General features: G+C 42.2%; 1 protein-coding gene across 1 annotated transcript in view; it reads right to left on the reverse strand.

Moving 5' to 3' along the window:
* Positions 1-22,409, reverse strand: part of leprotl1 (leptin receptor overlapping transcript like 1) — an 87,997-nt gene that overhangs the window by 10,260 nt on the left and 55,328 nt on the right. Inside the window, exons 2-3 of the mRNA XM_043720428.2 lie at positions 20,899-20,974; positions 6,815-7,001 (exon numbers count right to left, since the gene is read on the reverse strand). Coding sequence (XP_043576363.1) covers positions 6,815-7,001; positions 20,899-20,974 — 263 coding nt within the window. The remainder of the gene's footprint in view (positions 1-6,814; positions 7,002-20,898; positions 20,975-22,409) is intronic.

Consider the following 22,409-nt stretch of genomic DNA (forward strand, 5'->3'; position numbering starts at 1 on the left):
GAGGGAGCGGCAGTGAAGGAGGCCCAGGACCTCCATGTCCTCAGCAAAGTGGGAAGGGGAGTTGAAATGTTGGGCCACGGGGCGGTTTGGTTGATTGGTGCGGGTGTCTCGGAGATGTTCCCTAAAGCGCTCTGCTAGGAGGCGCCCAGTCTCCCCAATGTAGAGGAGACCGCATCGGGAGCAATGGATACAATAAATGATATTAGTGGATGTGCAGGTAAAATTTTGATGGATATGGAAGGCTCCTTTAGGGCCTTGGATAGAGGTGAGGGAGGAAGTGTGAGCACAGGTTTTACAATTCCTGCGGTGGCAGGGGAAAGTGCCAGGATGGGAGGGTGGGTCGTAGGGGGGCGTGGACCTGACCAGGTAGTCACGGAGGGAACGGTCTTTGCGGAAGGCGGAAAGGGGTGGGGAGGGAAATATATCCCTAGTGGTGGGGTCTTTTTGGAGGTGGCGGAAATGTCGGCGGATGATTTGGTTTATGCGGAGATTTGTAGGGTGGAAGGTGAGCACCAGGGGCGTTCTGTCCTTGTTACGGTTGGAGGGGTGGGGTCTGAGGGCGGAGGTGCGGGATGTGGACGAGATGCGTTGGAGGGCATCTTTAACCACGTGGGAAGGGAAATTGCGGTCTCTAAAGAAGGAGGCCATCTGGTGTGTTCTGTGGTGGAACTGGTCCTCCTGGGAGCAGATACGGCGGAGGCGGAGGAATTGGGAATACGGGATGGCATTTTTGCAAAAGATAGGGTGGGAAGAGCTGTAATCCAGGTAGCTGTGGGAGTCGGTGGGTTTGTAAAAAAATGTCAGTGTCAAGTCGGTCGTCACTAATGGAGATGGAGAGGTCCAGGAAGGGGAGGGAGGTGTCAGAGATGGTCCAGGTAAATTTAAGGTCAGGGTGGAATGTGTTGGTGAGGTTGATGAATTGCTCAACCTCCTCGTGGGAGCACGAGGTGGCGCCAATGCAGTCATCAATGTAACGGAGGAAGAGGTGGGGAGTGGTGCCGGTGTAATTGCGGAAGATCAACTGTTCTACGTAGCCAACAAAGAGACAGGCATTGCTGGGGCCCATACGTGTGCCCATGGCTTTTTACTTGGTAGTGATGCTCATTTAAGAAAATGATGTAGATACAATGGGCCAAATGGCTTTCTTCTGTGCCACAATGTTTGTATTTATGATTCTGTAATAGAGGTTTTCAAATGGAAATCAAATTATTACCTGAAAAGGAAGAATGTCCTGGGCTATGAGGAAAAGGCAATGAAATGACAGTCAATGAATTACATCTTTAGGAGTACCAGCACAGGCATGATCAGTCAAACAGTCTCCTGCGCTGTAGTCATTCTGTGATTCTATTTATAGAAAATGTGCTCTTCTCGACATGAACCAAACATATACTAGGTGACTGCTTTGTAAAACATCTCCATTCACTTCGCAAACATAGCCGTGCCTTTTTTGTTACCTGGCATTTTAATTCCCGATTTTGTTCCTACACTGACCTTTGTTTCTGTCTTGCTGTAATGTTAATGAAATTCAACATAAAGCTCACTGAATAGCAAGCACCTTGCCTTTTGTCTGAGCACAATACTGATTTCAATGATGTTAAATCACAACTTCCAAATTCACTTTATCCTTTTTTTTTCCCCTCTCATTTACTTCATTGGTTTGTTTGTGTGGCTGCTAGCTATGACGTCTTTCACACCAACACAGACATCTTCTGATCCCTTTATCTCCCAGCCACACCTTCTTGCACTTGCTCAAAATTATTATATATCCGATTTTTCTCAGGGCTGAAAAGTCACAGATCTGAAAGATGATTTTTTTTTCTATTGGTGCTGTCAGACATGCTAAGTATTTTTAGCATTTTTCGTCTTCATTTCAGATTTCCAAACTTAACAGTATTTTGCTTTTGGGCGCTAACATATTATTTTGTTTGTTTGCTTACTCTCAGGGGTGGAAAATTACAGAGAGCCAGAGAATGATACAGCACAGTAAACCATTTAGTAATTTTCATATTACTAGTCCCATGCTCCCTGCTGTTTCTCCATAGCCTTGACATTTTTTTCTTTCAAATATTCAGTTCCTTGCTTAAGATTACTGGTGAGTCCTGAATATTGACTCTACACCTCACGACGTCTTAGAGCATCAAGTCAAACATGAGCAAGGAAACAGTCTGCTGATATTATCCACAGAAGCACTGAGGGTGGCAAGAGCACAAAATGTACTTCCATGTCCATCACCAAGTATGCGGCTTGATAGCAGCATCAGTGACCAAGCTGGTCTAGCCCTTAAGGACATAACTGTTGGACTGAGCCTGTGGCAGGTGGTGAGGAAGCCAACACGAGAGTAAAACATACCAGTAATTAACTTTATCTTTATATTAGATTAGATTACTTACAGTGTGGAAACAGGCCCTTCGGCCCAACAAGTCCACACTGACCCGCCAAAGCGCACCCACCCAGACCCATTCCCCTACATTTACCCCTTCACCTAACACTATGGCCAATTCACCTAACCTGCACATTTTTTGGACTGTGGGAGGAAACCGGAGCACCCGGGGGAAACCCACGCAGACACGGGGAGAATGTGCAAACTCCACACAGAGAGTCGCCTGAGGCGGGAATTGAACCCGGGTCTCTGGCGCTGTGAGGCAGCAGTGCTAACCACTGTGCCACCGTGCTGCCCACTGCCACCGTGCCACTCACTAATTTATCTGCTGTGGATGTATCCATCATGATAATATCAGTAGGAGTGAATTCCTTGTACAGACTAAGTATATTGTACATGCAGAGGATACTCTCCCGTTTGTTGTTTAGCACTATTACAAATGGATTAGACTTTGACCATATCTAACAATTCAGGATCCAGACGGAGCTGAGAGCCATCAGCAGCAGGATTGTATTCCCATCACAATTTTCAAACTCATGGCCCAGCACCTCTGTCGCTCTACCATTACCATTAAGCTAGGGTTTCAACCCTGATTTAATGTAAAGAATAGGATGGTATGACAGAATCAGCACAAAGCGATACCTAAAAATGAGAAATCAGTCTGGTGCAGCTAAAACACCTCTCCTTTGCCAAAGTAGCATTAGCAGTAAGTGATAAACAGGACTGAGTGATTCCACAACCAATAGATCAGATCTCAGCTCAGCAGTTTGGCCACATTCAGTTATTAATGGTGGTGGATAATTTAACAACTCGCTGGAGAAGGCTTCACGAAGATCCCTATTCGCAACGATGGGGAAACCCAGCACATCAATGCAAATGGTAAAGCTGAAATGTTTGCAACTAATCTCCAGCTAGAAGTGCCAGGTTATGGACACCACTCTTCAGCCAATTTGATACACTCCATGTGATATTAAAAAAATGACCGAAGGCACTGCAAAAGCTATGGGCCCCAACAACCTCCCGGCAACAGCACTGACGACTTGTGCTCCAGAATTCATCATGCTTCTAGTCAAACTGTATCAGTCCAGCCACAACACTGACATTTACCCAACAATGCAGAAAATTATACAGGTATGTCTTCTACACAAAAATCAAAACAAGGGGAAACAATGTGACCCGGATCACACGAAGAGTGTGCCAGCATGGATTTGAAGGACTGAAAAGTCTGTTTCTTTTCTGTAACCATTCTATGATTCTGTGAATTTAAGATGTGTCTCAGCCAGAGGAAAGCCTCCTGCTCCAAGTTCCAGACCAGCTGTTAGCACAGTACTGCAGATAATTTTAAACTCAAATGCAAATATGGAAATTGCAGCTGGTTCACGGTAGTAGTAAAGTTGCCACAGTCCTAGAGGACCGTAACTGCTTTCTCATTAAAGACAGATGATTAGTGGTGAGATTAACCGGAGAGTCACCACACTTCCGGCAAGGGGTGAAGATGAGAAGTCAAGACCTCTTTGGTGACCTCACAGGGTTAGTAAGCACATATGGGAAATCAGATGAAAAAAAATCACCCTTGTGAAGGGAATGAGGAAGAAAGTAAGTATGATGGAGAGACAATAGAGTGTACAGTAGCAACCTTGAGGAGGAAGCATTGTTTGGATCAAACAAAAGAGACCTTGAAGGAAACAATGGGACTAGAAATAAAAACAATAAGAAACACAAGTATTAGAAATGAAGTCAGTAAAACTAACATGCCAATTAAAATGGAGCGAGAAGAGAGGTAACCATGACAAAGGTTAACTTTAGTTATAATAAGATGGGAGATGACAACTTCTTCTGCTCGTAATATTGTCATGCTCACACATGAAGAATAAGTTTGAAGTGAACACAAACTAAAAAAGAATCAGAGGGACAAGATAGCTTTCTCTTTTCTCTGTCAATACACATGAATCTACAAATCCCTAAATTAACTGTTTATTTCTAGATAAATCTTAATGATATTAAATTGCAACCAATCCTTCCTTGCATAACGTGTTTGAGAAGTTATTACAACACAAAAATTGCTTACAGTGGTTAATGCAAGGGTACTCAAAGTGGGGGTCGGAACCCAACTGGTGTCGTGAGCTGAGATTTTGGTGCTGCAAGTTAATTCAACAATAGCCACTGTGGAACTCTATCAGAGTAACGACAGCTGTATCCACCCCCCCAACCAGGCCTCTACTCTCAGCCCCTAAACCCTGTTCAATGAGGAGTCATGACAATTTTCAAGTCACAAAATGGGGTCATATCTGAAAGATTTGGGAAAGCAATGAGTTAATGCTCTACTCCAGATAATTTTGCTTAGGTTTCAACACCAGTGATTGTGAAGATCACCATCACTGAGTTCCCCCCAAAATCACAGCATACTGACTTGGAACTATATTGCCAGTTTTTCTATATTGCTGCGAACTCCCTAACAGCACTGTAAGCATACCTCCACCCTGAGGATTGTAGCAATCCAAGAAAGCAGCTGTCACCATTTTCTCAAGAGCAATTATGGATTGGCAGCAATTCCCCACATGAAACACACTTATAGGAGATCCCCAAAGTATGAACATCCAACTTAGGGATGCTCACACTTATGAACGAGATCCCATTGTACTAATAACTTTAAGGATCTGACCTGAACGTTTGCTTGCAGATAAATATTATATATTGAACTGATTTGTACACACAAATCAACTTATAAACATTCTCAGGAATGGAACCTGCTTGTAACCTGCCGTCTGCCTATATTAATTTAATTTAATTTAATCAGCTGGCATAGTGAGACTTGAACATACTAGCCTTTGGATTACCAGTCAAAAGACATTAACATTATGCCATTGACTCACCATACATTTAAATAGAGACAGATAAAAAGGGAATAATTCTGAAAGAAGAATGTGGTTTAAAGTAGACTCCCCCCTATATAGTGTGGGAATACAGGGAGTGTATTTTATCACTTGAATACCGAAACACTCAGCCTTAATTAATCATAACTGAGGTAGAAATGGTGTCCGTCCTTAAGGTAGGACAAGTTCATTCAAACTGAACCATTTCTCATTTTTGGTCAGAATAGAAAGATTATTAGTGTTAAGCTAAATGTGTAACAATGAACACTACTTGCTCAATTTAAGAAATAACTACAAAAAAAAAACAAAGAACCTATGTATAACGTAAGTAGAAAATGCATTATTGATATCAGTCTGGATGATCACTTGATTCACTTCTATTGAAGGGAACATTAATTTGGAAAATTAAACTTTAGGCAAATTCCAAATTGAAGGATTAGCTCTTGCGCCTGAGGCATTTTTTGTTAGTGGTATAGTAACAATTGTAAATCATATCTTATGAACATCCTTTTTCTGCACATTTGAAAACTCAAGGAGGATGGGGTTGGATAAACCTTCTGATTCACCCAGAATTATTCCAGTGCAGTTCCAAAGTAGCAGAGAATGGAAGGGAAATCACATAATATTAGCATGGCAAAGGGTCAGAATGCATTTTGTGGAATTATCACGATTTTTAAAAATAAGTTTAAAATGTTTCAAGTTTGTTAAAGACTCTCAGCTCCTATTTAAACCAAGGCAGCTTGTCCAAGATATTCTTGTGGAACAGTCACCAGGTGTTGAAAGTTTTAACGTATCTATAATTTCCAACAGAATCATAGAATCTCCACAGTGTGCAAAGAGGCCATTCAACACATTGAATCTGCACAGACCCTCCGAAGAGTATCCCAACTCAGACCAAGCTCCCCACCCTATGTCCATAACTCCAGATTTACCATGGTTAATCACCTGGCCTGTACATTCCTGTACACTGAGGGCAATTTAGCATGGCCAATCCACCTAACCTGCACGCTATTGGACTGTGAGAGGAAACCAGAGCAACCAGAGGAAACCCATACAGTCTCAGGGGGAACGTACAAACTCCACACAGACAGTCACCTGACAGGCAACAGTGATAACCACTGAACCACCATGCTGCTCCTAACAGGTTTTAAAAGTTCACTCAAGAAAGTTTATTTTCAAAAAAAGTGTTCAACACCATAATAAACCACTCACCTTTGAGCTGAAGACTGACCGTAAAAGACACGCCTTCAATTTGTGACACTGAGAGGAGTGTGACAATGCATCTTGCTGACAGACCTCTCAAACTGCTTCATTAGTGGGCAATACTGCAGCAAAGTAAAGTTCTCACTGCAGCTGACACACTATACAAGTTTTTGTTTCTCAGTATACTTAGCAGCAAACACCACTACTCCATCACTGACTGCAAAGTCCAGGCCAAGATATTGGTCAGCATTTTAAAATATAGTCACTACTAATAAAAAATATTAGCTGTTACTTCTCCCCTCCATTTGCAAAACTGTTCAGAGTCCATATTGTACAGTAATATGGCAATAATACTCACCAGTTGTGCTCTTGCAAAAATTATAGGCAACCCAAATGCTGAGACGACTACGCCTGTAGTGAGAAATATGGCAAGTTCTTTACATGCACTGCTTGCTGCATCAGTGTCATCAACTACTCTCCTTCCTATGTAGTATGGGATTGGAGAGAGAATGTAAAAGAAAAGAACAAACAATGGCCAGTATTTGCTGCAAGAGAAAGAGGAAAGAAAAAGAGAAAAACAGATGAAGCTTCAGACACATATATTGATGCAACCAAAAGCAGTCACATATTAAGCCGTTGAAACTCCCTTTCTGACTAACCAGTTGATTGTATTTTCTGACATGATCCTCCATTTCGTTCATAACATTGTGCTGCCCCTTGCATTACAGATTGAATCTCAATTTTAATCACTGCAATTCAAATCAGTGTAGGTAATTACCAAAACACTGCTTCAGTGAAAATCAACAGCTAAAGTTGCCTTTAGCCATTACACAAAATAAGCATGCAAAATTGCTCATCTCAGCTACACAGAAATATGTATGAAAGATGCAAATGCTTAAATTAGCAAGGCTCCTGGAGGGGGAAGTCATAAATAAAAGAATTAAATACAAGTACTGTATAGTGAAGTAGTAGACTATTCCAAAATTGCCATTCCAAAGGGGCAATGGGAAAAATAACCTGGGCAAATAGAGAGGTTGATGAGAATAGCAAAGAGAATAAAAATGAGAACAGAAAGAAAAAACAGGATTGCAGTTCTTCTACACACATGTACAAACTAGAAAATGAGAGTCACTAATTAGAGTGGAAGGATATGACATGGCAACTTTAATAACTTGAAACTATAAACATCCTGCTACAAATTCATAAAAATGTAAGGTGGCCCTATTGATTACGAATACAATCCCTGCCATGGAAAAGAAAGATTTCATTATACCAGTAAAGTTTCCTGAGTTACATAGAAAGGAAAAGATAAGAAAATACCATGAGGCCAATACTTCACACCTCCCATTAAGACAGTCCACCATCCTTGTAAACACCAGTAATATTACATGCTAGCAAAGGCAAAAAGCCCAAAGCAAAAACTTTGGGGAAATTCCTTTGGGGAAAACACTAATATCGTCAATAAAGTTGAATAGACGATGGTTGCCTATAACATACATCTAAACAGTCAACATCACTAGGAATATGGAACTGGAATAATCACTGCCACCAACTGGACTAGTTTGAAACATGACAACATTTTGTTTTGTATCCAATGTTCTTTACAATTTCACAAGCTTGACTACTTATACTCATTTTCGCTTTCTCCACACACACCTTCTGCAATCAATCTGAATTAATTTCCCTTGATCCAGAGACTCACTTTAACTATACTCCTTAAGCTTCTGAATGCTCTTACCCAACACAAACACCCTCGGCACCTACAGCCTTTCATTTCAGCTCGGACAGACAGTCATTTTTATTTATCAGCTTAGGTGCCTTCATAATCCCTACATGTCAGTTATATGTATCACCATAATACAGGCTTCAAATTTCTGCACTAAATCTCAATGGCCGTACAGGTTAACAGTAAGTCTCATGCTACATTATACAGCAAAGTGAGAAAGAATGACGCTTTCTGTAGTTACAATTACAATAGTTTACATGCTGTTGTATATAAAATTAGCTGGAAAGATACAAAAAGCAACATCTTAGAATGGATTATGGATCAGTCTGTTTCCTGGCCAAATCTGGCTTTGATTGACAAAGCAGGTAGAATTTATTGTTTGTATATAGGAGAACATTCAGGAAACAGCGTAAAAGAACCATGACTAAACATTTTGGAACATTCTGCATTTGAAAAAAAATGAGGGATTGGCAGAGAGGCTTAATAAGTATTTTAGAGGATAGGAAAAAAAATTAAAAACTTGTTTTAGAGAATGTGAATGGGCCATTGGTGTATTAGTCAACAACAAGTCCATTGCAGACACTGCCTATATACATCTAACATCAGTTAGATACAATGTAAGAGATAGAAATAAAGCAAAAGCTCTCTAATTGGTGGGGTATGACAAGTGAGGTTTGACAGGAAACTTTACTCAGTTCTCAACTTTTAATCATACGTGATAATGATTTGCATATATAGTCGAGAGCTATATATCCAAATTTGCATATGAGAGTGGGTTAAAAGATTAAGTTGTGAAAAGGGAAGCACACATTACAAAGAAACAAATTACTGGATGGGCAAACAAAGAACAGATGGGATTATATGGGAGAAAGTGGGAGATTAGCCACTTTGGAGCTATCAGAATAACTTTTTAATAGTGAATGGTTTGGGATTATGGAGGATCAGAAGGATTTAGGTACTCTTGTATCATGTATCTAGCACTGAAAGCAAGCCCCCAAATACAAAAACACAACTAGAATGGATAACAGAATGTTGGATTGAACTACATTCGGTAAAACAGAATTGGGCAAGGAGGCAGACTGGTAGTGAAAACAGTGCCACTGTTCTGCAAGGTGGCTCCCCAACTACATTCCAATCCCAGGCCATTTTCCCAAAGGTGGAATGGGACAGATGACAATGCTGCCAGTACTACTGTAGCCAAGTGATCTATGTAAAAGATTCAGTAATGCTGATTGTCAACCTCCAGTTCCCCACAAGCAGCCAAGAATACCGCAGATGCTTGAAGGCAGTTTCCCAACCGTCGATCAGGTATCAAGATTCCAAGCAGGCTTAGTGGCCCTCAGTGGCAGTGTAGTATTGAGGGACACACCCTCCATCGTGATTACCTAACCACAAAGATTTTTTATTGGTTTCAGAAAGTTTAAATAAGCTGGAAAGACCATCATCCTGCAAACGGGAAGCCTTCTTATTGAAAGCCCACATGCTTCCCACTGTACAATTTGGGAAAAATCATAGGCAAGTATCTGTTCCTCACATGGCAGGCCTCTGTCTCTTATTTGAGCCTATTGATCTTGGTGCATGCTGGGAAATTCCCACCCTAAGTCTTTTATCTCAATGGAGAGGAATACAAAATTCAAAGCCTTAGTCAAATCGCAGCTGGAGCACTGATGTAAACTTTGGATACCAAACTTCTGAAAAGCTATACTGTACTGCCCTTGGAGGGAGTACAGAACAGCACAGATCATTCAGATTTATTTCACAGTTGAAAGGATCAAATTAGGAGTACAGGTTGTACAAACCTGGTTTGTACTCCCTAACGTTTAAATGGCTGATCTAATCAAAGTATTTTTAAAAAATGATTTGCTTGGGTTGACATAGAGAAACAATTTCCTGCTTTTGGAAATTCCAGGGCAAAGACATATAGCGCTAGCTCATGTGGAAATGAACCCAGGAAGCGAATTTCCATAAACTAATGGAAATGTAAAACTTTTAAAAGGCTGTGGACACTGAGATAATTTAAGTTTACAAAGACTAATATTTTATTAGATTAAGACATCAAGATATCAAATAAAGGCAGGTTTAAAAAAAAGTCAGCAGACATATTAGCCATGAACAAATAGAACATTAGAATAGGTTCAAAGAGATGAATGGTCTAATTCCTTTCCTATTTACCACAAGAAATGTCTGAAGAAGAGAATGTACTATTATATCAAAGGGTGTTTAATAAATAATTGAGAAAAATATGATTAAAAGAAAACATGACTATTGTACAGAGGTTCAGCTGAAGGAATACCAGAACATACCAGATACACCGATTGCCTTTTCTGCAGTTATTCCTATCATTCTAGATAATGCTCATCTAGTTACACTGAGGTTTCACTGCATCAACAACCAGACAAGTCAACCTCATCCCAGAAATTAGGAGCAAAAATAAACAACAGCATGATATTAAGACTGGTCTTAGACAAGAATACTCCACAACCACCTGATGAAGGAGCAGCACTCCAACAGCTTGTACTTCCAAATAAACCTGTTGGACTATAACCTGGTGTTGTGTAATTTTTAACTATAGACAAGAATAGTTATGGAAAAAAAAACAAGGCCAATGTATTTCAATGGAAAGTATGAATTTAGAAGGATGGCAGTTCAGGAAGAACCTAAACCATTCTGCTGAGGGACTAAGGAAAGGACTCCAAAGCTACATCTTTATGAATAACCAAAGAAATAAATCTGAAATGAAACAGCATTAAAAAATGGTTTATTATATAATTTTTCTGGTTAACAGTACAAAAGGGAATTAAGCACATTATATTATTAAAGACTATTCATTTTCTCTGTATTTTTGATTGTCACTTAATTGTCATCACCCATAAAATGCAGGCTGGGTCCCACCACTCAAAATTGCAAGGCCATCTCCTGCTTTCAGCCCCAGAAGCAGGATTTTTGGCACCTCGGCAAAATTCTGGTCTTCACAGCTGTCTATTAAAGAAGACAACGCTGATGAAGGGCATATGCCCGAAACGTCAATTCTCCTACTCCTTTGATGCTGCCTGACCTGCTGTGCTTTTCCAGCAACACACACTGTCGTCTCTGATCTCTAGCATCTGCAGTCCTCACTTTCTGCAAAGAATACAGTGGTGCCAATATCATAATAAAAGAAGGAAAAAGGTAGAGAAAAGTAAATAGGATGAAAATAGGTCAAGGAGGTAATTAGAAGCTTGGCAGTACTCCAAGTCAAACAATCAGGAAGGGATGCACCCAAAGTGCTCAATCAAGCAAGTGTGGATATAGCACAGGCTTTTGCCACAATTTCCCAATTTGTCTTGGACACGAGAATGGTCCCTGGGAATGAAGGGTTGCTGCTTCCACTGTTCAAAAATGGGAACAGAAATAAATCAGGCAGTCTTGCCAATGGTAAGAAAATTTCTACTGATGATAATCCAAGACAATGTTCAATGACATTTGGTTAATAAATGATAGCCAATATAGATTGCTAATGGAAAATCATTTCTGACAAACTTTACTTAATATCCTCAATGCAGTAATTGAGGAATGATTAGGATGATATAATTAATGTGTGCATAGACTGTCAAACCTGTTTAATACTGTGCATAATGGACATACTACAAAACTTGAAGCTGATGCAACTCAAATGTCACCAAAGACATAAGATTAGTGCTGAGAAAAGGACAGTATGAGTGACCAATTGTTTTTTCAGCGTGGTGTCCTCAGTAGTTGGTATTAGAAATGTTGCTATTCACCACAGAGTCAAGAGTTGTACAACACAGAAACAGACTCTTCAGTCTAACCAGTTCATGCCAACCATAATCCCAAGATAAACTAGCCCCACCTGCCTGCTTCTGGCTCATATCCCTCCAAACCTTTCCTATTCATGTACTTGTCCAAATGTCTTTTAAACATTGTAATTGTACCCATTTGAACCATTTCCTCTAGAAGTTCATTCCACACATGAAACACCCTCTGTGTACAACATTTGCCCTTCATGTCTTTTGTAAATATCTCCCCTCTCACCTTAAAAATGTGCCCCCAGTCTTGAAATCCCCAATCCTAGGGAAAAGACAACTACCATTAACTCTATCTATATCGATCATTATTTTATAAATTTTACAGCTCTCCTCTCATTATCCTACGCTCCAGTGAAAAAGGTCCTCTTCTATTCAGCCTTTACTTATAAGTCGAACCTTCCATATCTGGCAACACCCTGGTAAATCTCTTTTGAATCCTCTCCAGCTTAATAATATCCTTCCTATAACTGGGTGACTAGAACTGGACACAGAATTCCAGAAGAGGCTTCACCAATGTCCTTTACAACCTCAATATGACTTCCCAACTCCTATACTCAAAGGACAGAGCAATGGAAGCAAGAGTGCCAAATGCCTTTTTAACTACCTTGTCTACATGTGATACAAATGTCAAAGATTCATGTATCTGCACCCCTAGGTACCTATAACACGACCCAAGGCCCTACTATTAACTCTATAAGCCTTACCCTTGTTTGTTGTACCAAAATACAATATCTCACATTATCTAGATTGAACTCCATCTGCCATTTTTCAGCCCATTGACCCACTTGATAAAAAATCCCTTTGTAATCTTGGAAAATGTTTTTCACTGTCTACTATGCCACCAATTTTGGTGTCATTTCCATATTATTGATTTAGACTTGGGGACACAATGCATAATTTCAAACATTGTGGATGAATATAGTGTAGTCATATATGAAGAGGAGAGCAGCAAACTACAAGGCGACCTATGCACACTGAAACGGATAGATGCATCATAGACGAAATGCATTATATGGAGTGTGGAGTGATACATTTTGGATGAGAAATTTGATGAGCATATTATAAATAAAATTGAATCATTCTAAAAGAGGCAGAGGATCAGAGAAACCTGGAGGCATACATATATAAATCATTCCCGGTCAAATATGTAGAAGCACAAACTAAAGAAAGATACACTAAATGTTTGCAAAAAACACTTTTTTTAGATTAGATTAGATTACTTACAGTGTGGAAACAGGCCCTTCGGCCCAACAAGTCCACGCCGACCCGCCGAAGCGCAACCCACCCATACCCCTACATTTACCCCTTTAACCTAACACTACGGGCAATTTAGCGTGGCCAATTCACCTGCCCCGCACATCTTTGCACTGTGGGAGGATACCGGAGCACCCGGAGGAAACCCACGCAGACACGGGGAGAATGTGCAAACTCCACACAGTCAGTCGCCTCAGTCGGAAATTGAACCCGGGGCTCTGGCGCTGTGAGGCAGCAGTGCTAACCACTGTGCCACCGTGCCGCCCAGCTGGATTATTGCATCCAATTTTGGGCACCACACTTTAGAAAGGCCAGATTATTGGTACAGAGAAAATTTACTAGAATAACATCAGGTGTGAGGGACACCAGTTACATGGAAAGATTGGAGGAGCTGGGATGATCTTCCATAGAGTAGGAAAGGTTAATGAGAGATTTAACAGTTGTGTTAAAACAATGAAGAGTTTTGATAAGATTAGATGGAGAAAAATCGTTTCTATTAGCACAGGGTTGGATGATAGATTTAATTAGAAAAATCTCAGTATGGAGATAAAATGTCCCAGTGAATTATGATAATCTGCCTGAAAGGGTGGATGTGACAGATTCAATCAGATTTTTTCAAAAGGGCATTGGATTGCTGTTGAAAAATAGAAAAAAAAAAGTAAGTACCATACTAGAGAAACAAGCATGGTGTGCTACTAATCGTAGTCTCTTCAAAAAGCTTGCAAAGGCATGAGTACCAAAATGGCTTCCTTCTGTGCCAAATGATTCTAAACTTGACATAACATTAATCCAACACTGTTCTTCACTGAATTTCTATTCTTAACATTGATCTATTTGTTTCCAATCTCTTTTAACATGGTCATACGAAGTTCCCAGTGTGTCCAACTTTGGAACTATTTCTTATACATTAGAGGATCCTACACCAATGTAGCCCCAAAAAAAACCCAGATTTCCTACATTAACTTTGTAACATTTTGCAAGGTTTGTGACATACTTGTAGCATCCCATTGTGTATGTTAAGTATCAATAAATATCATTCAAGTTTTGAGAATTAGATGGCAGAGTGTTGTTTAATTCCCTTCTAATTCAAATCCAGCCTACGCTGACAAAATAACAATGTTTTATGTTTTGAAGTTAATGGGTTATGAAAAATGCTGTTGCGAAGTGTCAATACAACTCCTATAGATACATGGGTCCAGAATTAAATTTGAAAATAAAAATATTGAATGTATATTGTGTCTTTTGTTACTTCAGGATAACTTTAAAGTGCTTTACAGCCATTTTTGAAGGAGCCACCATCAAATCCCAGGAGATATGGCAGATAATTTTCACAGGGGACGTTTCCAGAAACTAGGTGATCATGGCCAAAATAATGTGTGCTTTTAGTGGGACAGTGCAAGAGAGAGAGAGAGAGAGAGAGAAAACCTAACAGTTACTGCCTTTGCTGTTTTTGAATTCATGTGTCGCTGGACATTGGAGTGCAGATGGGAAAATTAACAAACAGTGAATTTCACAACTAATCTTGGAGGAAGTGGTTTGGGCGAAGTTCACAACACAGAATCAGATAAGTTAATTGTTGTTTTAAGTCTGTCCAAGAGAAAGGCTGTATTAGTGAGTACAGTGGGTTCTTTCTTGATTATATGTTTTTGGAGATAGGTCTCTTGAACTTAAACTTAAAATATAAGCCATAACTATTAATTTAACCTGGGGCAGTGTTTGTAGAGAAACAAGACGGTGTTATTTTCTGGGTCTGTAGATTGTGAAGGAGCAAAAATGGTCTTTGCAGTGACGTGTACTTCTTGTCAGATGTGGGAGTTTAAAGAGAGTTTAAGGGTTACTGCAGATTATATCTGCCATAAATGCTGTTGGATGGAAATCTTATCAGATCCAGTGGATTGGTTGGAGGGACAGATAGAAGCAATGAGGAATTTGCGACAGCAACAGTATGTGATGGATAGCAGTTATAGGAAGGGGGGAAAGTCTCAGATACAGTCACATAGATGGGTTAACTCCAGGAAGGGTAAGAGAGGTAGGCACCTAGGGCAAGAGTCTTTTGTGGATATACCCATTTCAAACAGGTATTTTGGAAAATGTAGGGGGTGAAGGATTCTCAGGGGAACGTAGCACGAACAGCCAAGTTTCTGGTATTGAGACTGGCTCTAATGCAATGAGGGGTACGTCGGGTTCCAAGAGATTAATTGTGTTAAGGGATTCTCTAGTCTGAGGTACAGACAGACGTTTCTGTGGCCAGCAGAGAAAAAGCAGAATAGTGTGTTGTTTCCCTGGTACCAGGGTCAAGGATGTCTCAGAGAGGGTGCAGAATGTTCTCAGGGGGGAGAGGGGCCGGCAAGGGGTCATTACCCACATTGGAACCAACAACATAGGAAGGGAAAAGATTGAGATTCTGAAGGGAGATTACAGAAAGTTCAGCAGAAATTTAAAAAGGAGGTCCTCAACGGTAGTAATATCTGGATTACTCCCGGTGCTACGAGCTAGTGAGGGCAGGAAGAGGAGGAAAGAGCAGATGAACGCATGGCTGAGGAGCTGGTGTATGGGAGAAGGATTCACATTTTTGGATCATTGGAATCTCTTTTGGGGTACTAGTGACCTGTACAAGGAGGATGGATTGCACCTAAATTGGAAGGGGACTAATATACTGGCAGGGTAATTTGCTAGAATCGCTTGTGAGGATTTAAACTAGTAAGGTGGGGAGGAGGGGTGGGGGAAACCCAGGGAGATAGTGAGGAAAGAGATCAATCTGAGACTGGTAGAGTTGAGACAGAAGTGAGTCAAACAGTCAGGGACAAGGTAGGACTAATAAATTAAACTGCATTTGTTTCAATGCAAGGGGCTTAACAGGGAAGGCAGATGATCTCAGGGCATGGTTAGGAACATGGGACTGGGATATCATAGCAATTACAGAAACATGGCTCAGGGATGGACAGGATGGTAGCTTAATGTTTCAGGATACAAATGCTACAGGAAGGATAGAAAGGGAGGCAAGAGAGGAGGGGGAGTGGCATTTTTGATAAGGGATAGCATTACAGCTGTGCTGAGGGAGGATATTCCCGGAAATACATCCAGGGAAGTTATTTGGGTGGAACTGAGAAATAAGAAAGGGATGATCATCTTATTGGGATTGTATTACAGACCCCCTAATAGTCAGAGGGAAATTGAAAAACAAACTTGTAAGGCGATCTCAGCTATCTGTAAGAATAATAGGGTAGTTATGGTAGGGGATTTTAACTTTCCAAACATTGACTGGGACTGCCATAGTGTTAAAGGTTTAGATGGAGAGGAATTTCTTAAGTGTGTACAAGACAATTTTCTGATTCAGTATGTGGATGTACCTACTAGAGAAGGTGTAAAACTTGAGCTACTCTTGGGAAATAAGGCAGGGCAGGTGGCAAAAATGATTTGGATGCGAGCATAAGAGGTACAGTTAGTAAGTTTGCAGATGACACCAAATTGGAGGTGTCATGGACAGCGAAGAGGATTACCTCAGATTACAACAGGATCTGGACCAGATGGGCCAATGGGCTGAGAAGTGGCAGATGGAGTTTAATTCAGATAAATGCGAGGTGTTGCATTTTGGGAAAGCAAATCTTAGCAGGACTTATATACTTAATGGTAAGGTCCTAGGGAGTGTTGCTGAACAAACAGACCTTGGAGTGCAAGTTCATAACTCCTTGAAAGTGGAGTTGCAGGTAGATAGGATAGTGAAGAAGGCGTTTGGTATGCTTTCCCTTATTGGTCAGAGTAATGAGTACAGGAGTTGGGAGGTCATGTTTCGGCTGTACAGGACATTTGTTAGGCCACTGTTGGAATATTGCGTGCAATTCTGGTCTCCTTCCTATCGGAAAGTTGTTGTGAAACTTGAAAGGGTACAGAAAAGATTTACAAGGATGTTGCCAGGGTTGGAGGATTTGAACTACAGGGAGAGGCTGGACAGGCTGGGGCTGTTTTCCCTGGAGCGTCGGAGGCTGAGGGGTGACCTTATGGAGGTTTACAAAATTATGAGGGGCATGGATAGGATAAATAGACAAAGTCTTTTCTCTGGGGTCGGGGAGTCCAGAATTAGAGGGCATAGGTTTAGGGTGAGAACGGAAAGATGTAAAAGAAACCTAAGGGGCAACATTTTCATGCAAAGGGTAGTATGTGTCTGGAATGAGCTGCCTGACCCTGAGGATGTGGTGGAGGCTGGTACAATTGCAACGTTTAAGAGGCATTTGGATGGGTATACGAATAGGAAGGGTTGGGAGGGATATGGGCCAGGTGCTGGCAGGCAGGACAAGATTGGGTTGGGATATCTGGTCGGCATGGACAGCTTGGACTGAAGGGTCTGTTTCTATGCTGTACATCTCTATGACTCTAATGGTAGCTAGAGACAAATGTTGACCTGGGTATCAGGAAGAACTGCACTTCTCCTCAAATAATGCCATGGGATATTTTACACAACCTGATGGGATAGACAGGGTCTCAGCTTAAAGTCTCATTTGAAAGCCAATGCATCCAATAGCTGAGTTCTCATTTAATACTAAATTGGAAGGGTCACCAAGAATCAGTTTTCAGATCTCTGCAGTAAACAATAAAACTATAACTCAGCGAGCTGCCTTCTTAAATTGCTATAGTCCAACTGCCGAAGGTATACACTCAATTCCATTAGGGAAGGAGTCTCAGTGTTTTGACACAAAGGAATGGAAATATCGCTGCGTCAAAAAGCAGAAACTCCTTCCCTAATGACAGGAGACAACACCTACACCAGATCAACTGCAGCAGCTCAAGCAGTGGCTTATACCCACCTTCTCAAAGGCAATAAAGGATGGGCAATAAATGCTGGCCCAGCTCATATTCCCACATCCCATGAATGAAGCATATTAAAAAAAAGTCCATAAATCTTTTCTTTTGGTAAATTTTAATCATGAAAACTTACTATTTTAGTTGCTGTGGTTCTGTTCGCCGAGCTGGAAGTTTTTGTTGCAAACATTTCGTCCCCTGGCTAGGCGACATCATCAGTGCTTGGGAGCCTCCTGCGAAGCGCTTCTTTGATGTTTCCTCCGGTGTTTATAGTGGTTTGTCCCTGCCGCTTCCGGTTGTCAGTTTCAGCTGTCCGCTGTAGTGGTTGGTATATTGGGTCCAGGTCGATGTGTTTGTTGATGGAGTTTGTGGATGAATGCCATGCCTCTAGGAATTCCCTGGCTGTTCTCTGTCTGGCTTGCCCTATGATAGTAGTGTTGTCCCAGTCGAATTCATGTTGCTTGTTGTCTGCGTGTGTGGCTACTAAGGATAGCTGGTCGTGTCGTTTTGTGGCTAGTTGATGTTCATGTATGCGGATTGTTAGCTGTCTTCCTGTTTGTCCTATATAGTGTTTAGTGCAGTCCTTGCATGGTATTTTGTACACTACATTCATCTTGCTCATGTTGGGTATCGGGTCCTTCGTTCTGGTGAGTTGTTGTCTGAGCGTGGCTGTTGGTTTGTGTATTTTGGTCAACAAACACATCGACCTGGACCCAATATACCAACCACTACAGCGGACAGCTGAAACTGACAACCGGAAGCGGCAGGGACAGACCACTATAAACACCGGAGGAAACATCAAAGAAGCGCTTCGCAGGAGGCTCCCAAACACTGATGATGTCGCCTAGCCAGGGGACGAAACGTTTACAACAAAAACTTCCAGCTCGGCGAACAGAACCACAGCAACGAGCACCCGAGCTACAAATCTTCGCACAAACTTTGAATTACTATTTTAGTATATGAAAATTTTGTTGATCATTCTCCATCTTATTTTTCTTTTGAAATTTTAATTGTTTAGATATTTGTTTTACCCTTTTTCATCATAGTCATAGAGATGTACAGCATGGAAAATATAGACCCCGTAGGTCCCTTTTATATCTTTCCCCTCTCACCCTAAACCTATGCCCTCTAGTTCTGAACTCCCCAACCCCAGGGAAAAGACTTTGCCTATTTACCTTATCTATGCCCCTCATGCTTTGAACCTGTAATTATTTTTAAATACAAGCAATTTTACCAGCTTGACCAGTAGCCATTTCCAATTTCGCTTCATGCTTTGGAATTTCATGGAGTTATTTTTGCCTCTTTTCAAGCAGATTCCTTCACATTGATTAGATCTTTAGACTTGGAACCTTGATCCCCACTGCCAGATCCTTATAAATATTTGCTGTCTCTTGCTGCTAGACCCCCAAGATGGCTTTACGGCCTCTGCTCTCTTTATTTAAGCACTTCTTTGTGTCCAAACCTGCTGCTAAAGATGAAAAGTATTGGAAATACGTCCTCTATGTATTTCTACTCTCCCAACAAAAAAAGGTCTTCCTGTCCTCTCTTATTGGATTGTCAATTTGCTGCTCAGCCTGTTTCCACTGTTCACAAATGCCAGCTCAGACCTCTTTCTCACAACACACTTCCAGCCACCCATCAAACTTTTATTTTTAAATGCAGCTCCATTTACCTCATGGCTTACCCTGGAAAAGACTATGTATAACTTCCTTCCACTGCTGCCTCACAGCGCCGTGACCCGGGTTCAATTCCTGCCTTGGGCAACTGTCTGTGTGCAGTTTGCACATTCTCCCAGTGTCTGCGTGGGTTTCTTCTGGGTGCTCCGGCTCCCTCCCACAATCCAAAGATGTGCAGGTCAGGTGAATTGGCCATGTGAAATTGCCAATAGTGATGGGTGCATTAGTTCGGGGTAAGAATAGGGTAGGGGTATGGGTCTAGGTAGGTTACTCTTCGGAGAGTCGGTGTGGACTCGTTGGGCTGAAAGGCCTGTTTCCATACAGTAGGGAATCTAATCTAGTCCACCATTTTTAGCTCAGTTTTGTCTGTCTCTTGGAATGTTGATGTCATGGCTTCCATTACTGTAGAAATTTAATAAAACCTACAAAACATGGTTCAATTGGTCTTTGTCAGTATACTTTCAAATCTTTTCTGAAGTGAACTACTTTTCCCTACCTAGTCCTTCCCTTACATGCAACAACAGGCAAAAAAAAGCATGTCATCAAACAGAAATACAGATGACAAGAATTATAACATTTACGAATAACTTATAAATAGAGTCATAAAGCATGGAGACAGATCCTTTGGTCCAACTGATCCATGCTGAACATAATCCCAAACTAAATCAGCTCCACCTGCCTGCTCCTGCCCATTCCCGCAAAGCCTTTCCTATTCGTGTCCTGATCTACCTGAAAATCTCAACTATTTATACAACTATTTTTTTAACAACTTACAATGCAAACCTGAATTATATTCCCTTAAAACCCCATCTTTAATCTTTACTCATGACTTTTATTCTTTCCTACAAGAAATAAAGTCAGTCATGTTCAATTAGTTCTGGTGTTAAAAGAGCGAGGATGTGACATCTGGATTAGCACCAAAAACAAAGTATTATTATTTTGGAAAAATTAAAACGGTCAGAGAGGCTGGCAGTATCTGTGAAAGGAGGAACCAGAATTAATGTTTCAAGTTCACTGTGATCCAGAAATTCCAACAAAGTGTCATTCTGGACTCAAAACATTAACTCAGTTTATCCCTCCACAGAAACTGACCGATCTGCTGAGGTGTTCCAGCAATTTCTATTTTTATTTCAGGTTTCCAGCATTCAAGTTCTTTGCTTTTATTTGAGCACTTATTATTTACTTATACTCTGGAAGGGCACATCCAAGCATCAGGAACATCAGTCCAATGGCACCACCAAATGATAGGCTGATCAACGCTGGAAAATAGAGACAAAACACAAAATAGTAACCAAATCAACCAGTTTGTGAATGCACTACACACTTCCAGCTAACTACATAGGGTATATCTGATCATGAAAGAATAGAAGATGCAGAAGCCAGTAAGGCTTGGAAATTATTCAGCTTAAATATTGCTGCTGCTTGCAAACTGTTCTCCAATACAAGGATTAAAAATTAAAATCTACAGGCAGAGGGCACTTTCAGGAGAGCGTGTGGAGCAGTGGCTGGGCCGATTAAACGGAACGAGGGGCTGGTGAGATTGGACAAGGATGAGAATGGTGTGATATGGAGTGAGGATGGCCCGAGATATGGGGAGGGAATGGTGAGATACGGGGGGGGGGGAAGAGGCTAGAGATGGGGGGTAGGAATTGGTGTGATACGGTGGGGGGGCAATGGTGAGATACGGGGGGATGGGATGGTATGATATGATGGGGTGGATGGTGTGATATGGGGGGTCGAATTTTGAGAAATACGGGGATGGGACGGTGTGATACGGAGGGGGGAAGGGATACTGGGATATGGGGGAGAGACAGGTCAGTGTGGTGGAGAGGGGACAGCGTGATGGAGAGGGGGTGAGGGGTCCGTGTGATTGAGGGGGGTCGGTGTGATGGGGGGGGGGATCAGTGTGATGGGGGGGGATCGGTGTGATGGAGGGGGGGATCGGTGTGATGGAGGGGGGGATCGGTGTGATGGAGGGGGGGATCGGTGTGATGGGGGGTCGGTGTGATGGAGGGGGTGTCAGTGTGATGGAGGGGGGTCGGTGTGATGGAGGGGGGTCGGTGTGATGGAGGGGGGGTCGGTGTGATGGAGGGGGGGTCGGTGTGATGGAGGGGGGGTCGGTGTGATGGAGAGGGGGGTCGGTGTGATGGAGGGGGGGTCGGTGTGATGGAGGGGTGGTCGGTGTGATGGAGGGGGGGGTCGGTGTGATGGAGAGGGGGGTCGGTGTGATGGAGAGGGGGGGTCGGTGTGATGGAGGGGGGTCGGTGTGATGGAGGCGGTGGTCGGAGTGATGGAGGGAGGGTCGTTGTGATGGAGGGGGGGTCAGTGTGATGGGGGGTCAGTGTGATGGGGGGTCAGTGTGATGGGGGGTCAGTGTGATGGGGGGTCAGTGTGATGGGGGGGGCGGTCGGTGTGATGGAGGGGGGATCGGTGTGATGGGGGGATCGGTGTGATGGGGGGTCGGTGTGATGGGGGGGTCGGTGTGATGGGGGGGTCGGTGTGATGGGGGGGTTCGGAGTGATGGGGGGGTTCGGAGTGATGGGGGGATTCGGAGTGATGGGGGGGTTCGGAGTGATGGGGGGGCGGTCGGTGTGATGGGGAGGGGGGTCGGTGTAATGGAGTGGGGGGGACAGTGTGATGGAGGGTGTCAGTGTGATGGAGTGGGGGTCGGTGTGATGGAAGGGGGGGTCGGTG

The sequence above is a fragment of the Chiloscyllium plagiosum genome, unplaced genomic scaffold (assembly GCF_037043375.1).
Source record: "Chiloscyllium plagiosum isolate Xiang-an unplaced genomic scaffold, Cpla_swu_hap1 HiC_scaffold_2, whole genome shotgun sequence".
NCBI lineage: Eukaryota > Metazoa > Chordata > Chondrichthyes > Orectolobiformes > Hemiscylliidae > Chiloscyllium > Chiloscyllium plagiosum.